Source organism: Podarcis raffonei, chromosome 2, assembly GCF_027172205.1.
Source record: "Podarcis raffonei isolate rPodRaf1 chromosome 2, rPodRaf1.pri, whole genome shotgun sequence".
Taxonomy (NCBI): domain Eukaryota; kingdom Metazoa; phylum Chordata; class Lepidosauria; order Squamata; family Lacertidae; genus Podarcis; species Podarcis raffonei.
The window spans coordinates 68,359,049-68,369,668 of record NC_070603.1 but is presented as its reverse complement, the minus strand read 5'-3'; the positions used below and the strand labels follow the sequence as shown (position 1 = coordinate 68,369,668).

At 42.4% G+C, this 10,620-nt stretch overlaps 1 protein-coding gene across 1 annotated transcript in view; it reads left to right on the top strand.

Annotated features, from left to right (window-relative positions):
- The first annotated feature begins 1,364 nt into the window (after positions 1–1,364).
- Positions 1,365–10,620, top strand: part of LOC128403682 (serine protease inhibitor Kazal-type 5-like) — a 28,525-nt gene continuing 19,269 nt past the window's right edge. Inside the window, exons 1-4 of the mRNA XM_053368669.1 lie at positions 1,365–1,416; positions 5,014–5,039; positions 6,550–6,680; positions 7,858–7,906. Of these exons, the coding sequence (XP_053224644.1) occupies positions 1,365–1,416; positions 5,014–5,039; positions 6,550–6,680; positions 7,858–7,906 (258 nt within the window). The remainder of the gene's footprint in view (positions 1,417–5,013; positions 5,040–6,549; positions 6,681–7,857; positions 7,907–10,620) is intronic.

Genomic DNA, 10,620 nt, shown 5'->3' with positions numbered 1-10,620 from the left:
AGCATAACAGCCCAAATTCTCATATTTTCAGTTTGTTATTCGCAAGCTTGCACAGCAAAAGAAATGAAAATTGCACAGTGAGCCTCACTGGTTGTGCACTTAGCTGGTATTTCAAAACAGTGGTGATAGCTGTCAGTGTAGGAACCTGGAAGATAAGCAGATGTCATCCAGAAAAACATTTGATCATATTTATCTGTTTTTCAAATGGGAATAATACTTGGAGAGATCCGATATAGATTAGTTAGAACTTGGAAACCAGGAAGTCTTAAGTGCTATTATTATTGCTGTCATCATCCAAAGGCACTTAGACCAAACCTTGAGACATTCATCTGTCACTATTGTTCTCCTGATTCACATTTTCCCCAAACAAAATCAGCCATTCAGGAATCCTGCAAACAGCAGGCTAACTGAAGGGTGTATTGGTAGCTGGGATGAGACTAGCACTGCAATCCTGTCCTCGAGTTATGCCAGCTGGATGAAGATAGGCTTGCTCACTACTAAATCTATTGTACTGGTGGAACAAAAGGTTACAGCTGTATAATAGATTCTGTTTTGTTCCACCAATAATAGGTTATGCCAGAGCAGAGATACTATTGTGCTGGCAATAGTCCTTTTTTAGCTTACCTGAAGATGCTGGGAATTGGAACCTGGGACTTTTTGTATGCAAAGCATGTAGCTGAACTCTGTGCAGAAGCAATTTGTAAAGTCTGAAAAATACTGTCATGCTACTAGACTCACTATTGTTATATTTGAGAGCTCCCAGCTAGGAATATAATTCCTTATTAGCAACATTATTAGCTTGGAGTTGTAGCCAACTAAATTCTGCTCAGACTCTCTGAAACTAAGGGCCCCAAGTTAGTCATTTCTACCAACTTAAATGGGCCTAGTAGCATTGAATGCAGCCCACAAACTCCAGCAATGCTGAGCTATTCAGATATTGCATCTGGGTGGCTCTGTTGCTGGTAATAGAAGTATTTTTATACTGCCCTTCAGATATAGTCCCAGGAAGGTCTTTGATTTGAGCATACCTCTTGGATGCAGCATCCTACAGCCAGGATGCTCTGCTGCTGATGAAAAATGAGCTGACCGATTGGTAAATGTCTCATTTTGACAAAATCCAGGGTGTGGCTCCCAGCCAGTCCCGTCCTGATGAAAGTTATGTTGAAGGAATCATTAGAATTCAAACCATCCCTCATCAGACTGGTTTTCGTGGCTAATGATGGCTGTTCTGAAGGTTATGTCACAAGGAAGGCGGAGAAACCTGTCTCCTATATGTACATATGCAATCAGAGCTTCATCTGTGTGGCTTCTTGTGAGCAATGAGCTAAGAGAATCAAAACACGTTTACCACCATTATCCTTACCATGAAGGTAGCAGGGGTCTTCGTGGCCCTGGCACTCTTCAGCCACTTTGAAGGTAAGCTACATTTGTTATAACCAATGTCTGTGGTGGGGGGATGTCATCTTTGCCTAAGTAGTGGGCACCATGTAGTCCTTTAAAACTAATGATAACTAAGACATTACCTAACAAGAGAACTAGCTTATTTGAAGAGAAAACTCAGGAAAGCCAAGGATTAGGAAATACCAAGCACTTTTATTTCTTTCTTGATAATATCAATGTTTAAAAGATGATTTATGGAACTGGTGGTGGGCATACCTTTGTTGTTGTCAAATACCTTGAAGGTTTGCAAGTGAAGAAGGTAGAGAGCTTCCTTGTTTTGGCGAAAGCAATATCTATTTTCATCTATTTTGCCTTTTGGGTGGACAAGTCAAATGGACTGTCTGATGAAATGACATTCTTTTGTCAAAACGTGGTTGAGTGTTTGTATCCATGATTAGGGCAGACTTGGAATTCTTCAACTCGTTCAACAGAGTTGACATTAAACAGGAATGAAGATAAAGATAGGGTGATTCTGCAGAGAGAGAGAAAGAGCGTGCAAATATGGACCAACCAATCAGGGCTCAGTATGGGTGTTATTGTATGTATATATAAATAGAATTCTGTATTCATTGTCATAAAATCTAGAGAATCCTGCCATCTGCAAGTAGTTGAACTTAATGTGTCTGGAATTTCCCCCCTTGCTCTTTGAGTTGTTTATCCCAATGTCTATCAGTGCCTCTTGGGCAAGTTATTATCAGCTGGTTGATTTGCCAGAGGAATTGCAGAATCAGTGGCTATAAGTGGCAGGATGTAACAATGGACAGCACTGGACAAGTCGGGTAGACTGATAGTGATCCAGTCTGAAGGACCTGTCACCTCCAGTGACATGCAGATTGGACATTCTGTGCTAGTTTTCAGTACAGCTTGATTTGCTTTCAGTTCTCATTGGCATCAGGGGGTGTCTGCTGTTTGTGGCCTGTGGAGTCTCCTTATCTAGCAGACTTGTGGTGTGGAGGGGGGGCAGCAAATTTTTCTGTGCAACCATTGCATCTTAACCGCTACAGCTTCCCAGGTGGTCCCAAAATTGTGGTAAGTGGCAAGATGTGCCCATCACAAAGTGACTCCAGAAGGAAGATGTCTTGACATTATAAACCGGACAAGCATAGGTCACCTCTGCTCCATGGACCAAAGTGGAAACAAGCAAGTGGCACCAAAGTTTGCTTACTGAGGTGGGGTGTTAAAGAGAGATGGTAATCTTCAGATCTGTGGTTTAGTTAGGGCAGGGATGAGGAACCTCTAGCCTTCCAGATGTGGGTAGACCTCAACTCCCACCATCCCTTATTATTAGCCACACTGGCAGGAAGGCCACAAGTTCCCCACTCCTGAGTTAGGGTAATAATATTTCATATAGAGAGCTCCCTGCTTTATATTGACCTGTTGTTGTTGGCATCTGTCTGTCTTGAAAGACAATGGAGTGCACCTTTCGGGCTGAAGTCAAACTGCTTCATTAGCAGCACCGAAGTGAAAGTACAGGGTGCAAACCTGGGCAGTGTATATAGAGGTCCTGGGCTGCCCAGATGACAAGTCCCCCCTCTTGGCCTCACTGATGTGTTTCAAAGGAAAGCAGAGTAATATGTTTGGCACCCGCTGCAGGAATTGCCAGAAGGAGGCATACAAGGCCCCATCAAACTGTCTTATGGACTCTACTTTGGATTTGTGTAGGATTTATGGCTTAGCCTTTTCTTCTTCTGAAGATATCCCACAAGGCAGCAGAAGTTTAGGATCAGAGTTTTCTTCTTCTAGATGGGCAACTTTCCCAGGTTGACAAGCCCCACCTGCCCCTCATTTCCCTCTACATCACATGCAGAAACCGCCTTCTTGACCATTGGACCCACTATTGGTCTTGTCCACTCAATCCACTGGAGTCTGTCTTTTCATGTAGGGGAAGTCCCTAATTCACCGAGGGTTTGAGACTCAGCAGCCACCCTCACCTGGTTTAGCCAGCCAGTCGAAGCCGTTCCTGGGGTGTGGCTTCTGTTGCATGCTGACAGCTTCTAGGAACCACAGTGGGGAGCTAAGTGCAGGGTGGGGACAAAAGGTGGACTAACTATCCCAGAAGGAGCATGATGTGTCCCCCACCAGATGCAATACCCCTCCCCAAACACCTCATATATTGACTAGGCTGCTTTATACTAGAATAAAACAGTATAAGTTCCATTAAAAAGAAATGTAAAAGACGAGAAAGGAAGAAAAAGAAACAAAAAAGAGGCTGTAGGACATGCTCTTCTAAATATCTAAATCAGTTTAGTTAAGGACAGTATTCTAGGCTTGGATTTGGGTTGTAAGATGTTTCTGACAAATGTTACATTAACTAATCCTTGTTAAGAACTTCCTATAGCTCAGTCACAACATTTTGGGAACCGCACAGAAATATCTGGGTAGCATGAATCAAGGAACTTGCACTTAGTAGTATTATATAATTAGCTTAGTGGGCAACCAGCCCAATGCACAATCTCATTAAATAAAAGTGCTTACATTTAACACAGTTCCCATTAAAAGCCATGCTCAGGACTGTGTTTCCATAGGTGCACCATCATCATCACTTGCAGAGAGAGGAGAGACCTATATGATCATGATGTGCACAAAGTGTCACTACAAGCAACAACAAGTAACTCAGGCAAGCATGTGCCTCAAAATTATAGAAAGCAGGACTGCAAGCCCAAACCATATTTATTGAGAAATAAGTCCCTCTGATTTCAGTAAGGTTTATTTCTAATGCTTAGGATTACAGGGTAATCCAGTGTAAATAATTTTCACATCAACCCAGCAAGTGTGTTCTGTGCAAGCAGCTGGTCTGAGTTTGCATTATGAGGCTCATCTGACCCCCTTTGAAGTCCACTGGTACATCTGGTGTGGATGGCTATGCAGATCTCTATCAAGAAAGCAGAAAGCTACAGGGATCAGGGAAATTCAGATTAACTGAAACCATCTCCTTTTTTAAAAAGTAATTTTTATTAAAGATTTTCTTGGTTTACAAAAGTACATGCATTTGAAACGCTGAAACAAAGAAAATCATCAGACCATTAATTCTAGCATACAACATCTCCATGATTGGTATTATTAATTGTATTATAATTTGGTATTGTTATAATGAGGCTATTATTGGATTGCTGTAACTGAAAACTAAGAAAAATTACTATCAAAAGTATGTGCATTGTCTCTTTTTCAGGTTGTAAAGTCTTTTCTATAGATCAGTTACATTTGTTATGAGATGTTAGTGTTGAGTACAGTATAAGGTAGGGGAAAGAGAGGGGGGGAGAGGAGGGGTGGTGTGGTGAAATTTATATTCTTTTTTATAGTGTACGTGTGGGGTTTTGTGTCAGCATCAACTGGATACAGTAGGTTCTCTTTCTATTCGCTTGTTACATTTCCTTTTGTAGTGAGAGTGTTTGGGGGCAGGGTGTAGCTGGTTGGATGTGGTTGTCTGTAGTGGGGTTTGTTTGCATTTGTGGTGGGAGGGTTTGTTGGGTCACGTAACTGTAACCACCTCTTTGATTGAGTCATCGTCTTTTTAAAACTTGAATTTGTACAATGACAATGCAAGATTTTACAATCTGCGTATTTTTGTTGCAGGTGTTGCCAGTCAAATGAGATACCAGGTTAGTTCAGACTTTTCTCTTATTTTTCCTAAATCAGGCTGTGTAGACACCATACATTTAAAACACCCCACCAAGAATTCTGGGAACTGTAGTTTGTTAAAGGTGCTGAGAATTTACTTGCATTCACGTGTTATCTGTGAAATGAATAACATTGCTGGAGTTTAACTGTTGCAGTTCAGACAACATCTCTGTTGCCCAATATTTCCAAAAGGCCTGCAACCTAGGACAGGATTCTGCCCCCCACCCCCAAAAAAGAAGGCAAAAATGCACCTGGAAACTACATAATAGCCTGGTTGATACTGCCTCCTGGCAACCCATCTTCCCCATTGCCCAGTCATTGTGATAATGCTTTCTAATTAAGGGAGATCCTTCTGGCTAGATTGCATTAAGAAATCCTGGTGGATTCTTAGTGCTACTCCCCAGTCTCTGCCCAATATTAGTAGGTTGGAGGGGGAATCAATGCTCTATGGGGCCTCCCTGCTCTAACCAACATGGAATAGTGGTAGAAATATCCAACATGGTGGCACATGTTTTTTAAGGAGCATATGGCTTAGTAGAAGGGCATACGCTTTGTGTGAAGAAGGTCCCAGGTTCCTTCCTGGCATATTCAGGTATGGTTGAGAAAGACTGAAACCCTGGAGAGCTGTTGCCAGACATTGTAAACAACGAGCAGCAGTAGACAGTGTGGTGGGGCTATGCCATCCACTTGAACTCTATTCAGCTGAGTTGCAGCAGCAAACTGGGATGGAGAAGGGAAGAATGTGGTGGTGGTGAAGTCAGTGTGGTGTAAATGCACTGACATAGCACCATATTTCTTCTGTTTGCAGTGCACCAGTCCCACCACTGCCCTACCCCACTCCGCCACAACCTTGACTGCTGGTGAAGAATAACCAATGTGATGCCCTCCATGTGCTGTTGGACTACATCTCCAATGATCTTTGACCATTGGCCATGTGGGCTGGGGATGAAGGGAGTTGGAGTCTAACCACATTTGGAGGGTATCACATTGGCTAGTCCTGGTGTAAATGGTACTGAGCTAGGTGGACCAATGGTCCAGCTTGGTCTAAGGTAGCTTCCAGTGTTACACTAGCATTAAACACAAGGCTTACAGAATCCCTGCCCCAGCTACCTATGACCATCATATTGAAATGCCCAGGTACCAGAGGGCTCCATCTATCTGCAAGTTCACCTTCACCCATTTTAATGAGGTTGCAGTGCTGAACCTCTTGGTGGATTGTGTGCAGAGTTTGACTATCATCTGAGCTCCATTTTTGTTACCACTCCCCTCCAGAAATGTCTAAAATTTGAGTGGGATTTTCCATTCAAATGAAATAAACATTGAAACTCAGTGACAGAGCAAGCGAAAGCGAAAACTAGAAGAGGGTTACATTCCCCTCCTTCATATTACTCACTTCCATTCCATATAAACATACAGAACTGAAGCAATTTAAGGATTGCAGAAGCAGAAGAAGGCAAGCAAGCCTCATTAAGCGTTCCTTTATCCCTTTAGGAGGGCATGTGCCGTGAATTCCAACCATTTTTAGAGGATGGGAATTTATACTGCAACAGAGATATAGACCCTGTTTTCGGTCCTGATGGCAGGAGACATATGAACAAGTGTGTCATGTGCCGTGAAGTCTTGTGAGTATTAGAAACAACCACTTGTTTCAGAGATGCTAATGCCATGATGAGAGCTGTTATACTGGTTGTTTCCCCTATGTCTTCTCCTCCTACAGACAATTTCCTAGTTCCATCTCTATGGCAGAAACCCCTTGGCTGAGGCAAACACTGCAACTTATAACCCCCAGAACAGAGAGGTCAGTTTCATGCCCTGCTGTTCCCCCAGACCATCAAGATCAACACCAAAAGTGGATCCAAAAATCAAGGCCATCAAGGCAGCAGGGAAGATCTAGCACACATGAGAAATCACACAGGGCTTTAGTTTCAATGCATGCAAGATTCCTTCCATGAAGGAGAAGCTATCCGGATTTAGTGAGCAGGAGTCTGCATCAATATTAAGATGAGACCTGTGCTCATTCCCTAAGATTCACTTCAGATTTGGAAGGTGCTCAGGGATGAATGGTTTAATCAGTCTCCATTAATATGATTCTCAGCAATACATATGGGCTCTGAAATAGCCTTTTCATATTCCACATTCAGTGGTTTGTGTAAACGGCCATCTAGGCAATATTTCATAAAAGGTTGGCAGCACTTCAGTACCATCAAGTTGTATCCAATGCTGCCCATGTACACGTAGAACAGACTTCCTCCTTGTGCAATGGGACTTCCTTGCCTCCTGTGCACCCACAAAATCTGCTTGGGAGGACTGAGAAATACTCTGGGGCAAAATTTGGAAGAGTATGGGGGAACTGCAGAGAGAAGGAGAGGAAAATGAAGTCCTGGTACATGAGAGGAAATCCACTGGTGCAACAATGGTTTCTGTCCATTGAAATGCGTAGGATAAATTAGTTACATGAGTAAGACTGATTGATTTTAATGGGATTTCTATGAATTGGGGCTATAAATGATTGAAGGCACTTGTTATCAGATCCTATTTAAATACATCATGGAAGACTCAATAGAGAAAAGTCCTTAGATTAGAGATTCTAAGCAAATAACCTTCCTTACCTACTTTACGTCTTGATTTCTTCTGTTCTCTTTTATGTGAGCAGTTCTCTTGCATTCCAAGAACCTCTTGTGTGAAAAAAGATTGCGGGGTTTGTATTGAACTTTATATCACCCTACAATAAAGTGTTGCACCATTTACATTTTCCATTCATAATTTCTTCTCTTTTTTGTCTATTATCTTCATTAATAGGAGAAGGAGAGCAATTGCTGGTTGGCCCAAAAATCCTTCTTCAGGAAAGGTGAGGAGAAATCTTAAAGCTATCCAATGGCAACTAATAGCGTTGATTCCATTAGTGTTACAAGGAGGAAAACAATTTTAGATTATTTCAGGAGTTTGAAGGAGATGGAGAATAACCGGAAATTACTCCTCTTCTTATGTGGCTTTACCATCACCTGAGCAACATTGTTGGCTACAACCTGCAATTCTTGCTAACAGTGCTATCCTGTGCAAACTTCCCTGGGAGTAAGTCCCATTGAGGCTAATGGGTCATATTTTCATGCTCAGGCACAGTGAGCCCGCCACCTGGTGCCTCACACCATGTATCAAGATACACAGACCTACATTCATGGATCCAAAAAAGAAAAAAAGGGGGGAAAGGCCACAACGTTATTGATTACAGATGTAGGTGTTTTGACTCAGGGTGTTTTCCCACTTGGTCAGCCTCTCTGCTTCCTGCTTCCTAGGGCATCCATTCCAGGAAAAGATTGCCCTATGGTTTCCATCAAATAGAAGCAGCCTATGGAAATTGCCTTGGGAAGTGCTATGGTCCTCAGCCCCCCATCTGGATTTATGGGTAGAAACACCTCTCCTAGGATTCCTTTAATGGGATACCCCAATTCCTGGAAGGGGAAGTTAAAGCAATATACTCCCCTTATGAGTAATTACTATGAATCTGACCTAATGCTTTAACCACTAAAGTTGTGATGATTGCTGTGAGGCAAAAACCACAAGACCAGCCAATTTTTCTGGATATAAAATTTCTTCCTGCCCCAAATACAGCAGCCAAAAAATTACATAGCAAAGTCATTAACAAGGGTGGGAGACCAAAAGGGTGACTGTAGTGCCAAGGGAGAAGGCGGGCCCCTTTTTATCCTGAAGAAGAGGACCCAAGTGGAAACCAGCACAAAGTTTCCACCTGACTCTGCTCCCCCCTGGTGCCACCTCCTAAAGCCCATCCATGATTGGCCAGTTATTGTAGGTGGGTAAATTTGGATTTCCCCATGGCAGAAAGGTGAGAGGAATTTCTGAGTAGACATGTGAAGGATTGCATGTGAGGCATGAAAAATGGTATACCTGAAATATGATGATATTATGTGTTTAAGCCCTGCATTAGACCCAGTGGCTTAGCAATTGGCTTTTGCTTTTGTGCTGGAAGATATCAGATTTCATTGTCACTTGGATTGTAGCCCAATCTAATTTTACTAAATGAGATTAGAGTTACAATGCTGATACTATATGTAATTATAGTGAACACACTTCTGGAACAGAAATTGCACAAGTGGAGACCTGCTACATTTCATGGAAATTCGGGATGGTGTCCTCCTCCACAGCACATTGCTGGTTCACTAGAAATATGGTTCAGGAAGAGTTGATTTTCATTATACACCCTCTGGCTGCTTCTTATATGTACAAATATGCTTCATTATACCAACAGTAGCAGTTTCCATTCTCCTTCTGTTTTATCCTCACAACAACCTGGTAGGTTGGCCTAAGAGATTGTGATGGGTCAAAGTCATCCAGTAAAGTTAATCACTCACCAGGAATTTCAACCCAAGCATCCCTGGTCCTAGCTTAACCAAAGGGTGAGGAACCTAGGAATGGGGCCCTCCAGAAGTTGCTGGACTACAACTCCCACGATCATTTAGCCATGATAGCTAGGACTGCTGGGAAATTGAGTCCAACAATATCTAGAAGCCCCCCAAAAAACCCCACATTATCAGGCATGACTTAAAAGAAGTAAGGCTCATTACTTATCTAAAGAAGGTCTTCATGAGACCATTGAGTCCAGGGTCTAAAATTATCCAAGTTCACCCACTGCAGGGTCTCATTGAAAACCACAATTGAACCGTTACTAGTACTATGTGGTTTGGTTTCTGACAGGCCCAAGTTAGTGTGCCATGATGAGTTTGTATCTTTTCCTTCTTGTGTTTCCGAGACTGAAATAGTAAACTCTCCAGGGCGGGTCCTGGGCTGCCTTCCCTGTTTGGAACATTCCAAGCACATTGTTGGCACTCAATTACTGCTTAATGGGGTAATAACACCCAAGAGCGCTCCAGCTAGGGCAAGGTGTGGGACCAGGCATAAGCAAGTCTTAATTGCACCTTGTTTATCTTGGCCAATCCATTTCTTGCACACCTCTTTCTCTAGGCAGCAAATCTTGTCATTGACAGGCTTTTCTTTCCCAAATGATATCTTTATTTCTTGGTCAAATTGCTTGGCTTAATTCGTCATCATAATGCTTGCTTCTGTGTGACTTGTGCAGGTTAGACTTCATAAGGTTGTGTCTAGCATTCTGGCTGAGAGGGAAGTGTTCAGAGGGAGAAGCTGCTAAGAGAAAGGGTGGGAGAAGGGTAAAGCACAAACTCTGCTGCTTTTCCCATTAAGTTTGTTCCCACCCAGGAGCAGAGGAAAAGACGAGCACAAGCTGGCAACATGGCAAGCAGTTCTGTTGTTAGTGTGTCCACTATGTTTTTGAAATCTAATGTGTCTAATATATTTTAAAAATCTTGCTTAATATAAAATCCAAAATAGACATTACACATCTACAAAGAAAACAGAATCTCAAGTGCTAGACATAATGTATTGGCTATTAAGCACATTTGCTGTATTGATTTATTTACATGGGAAAGAATTCTGGGTGGACAATTCCCCACTGAAACCAATGCTACCATTTGGTTGGTTTTGTGGCACCTTTAAAGACTAACACATTTATGACAAACACAAGCTTTCATG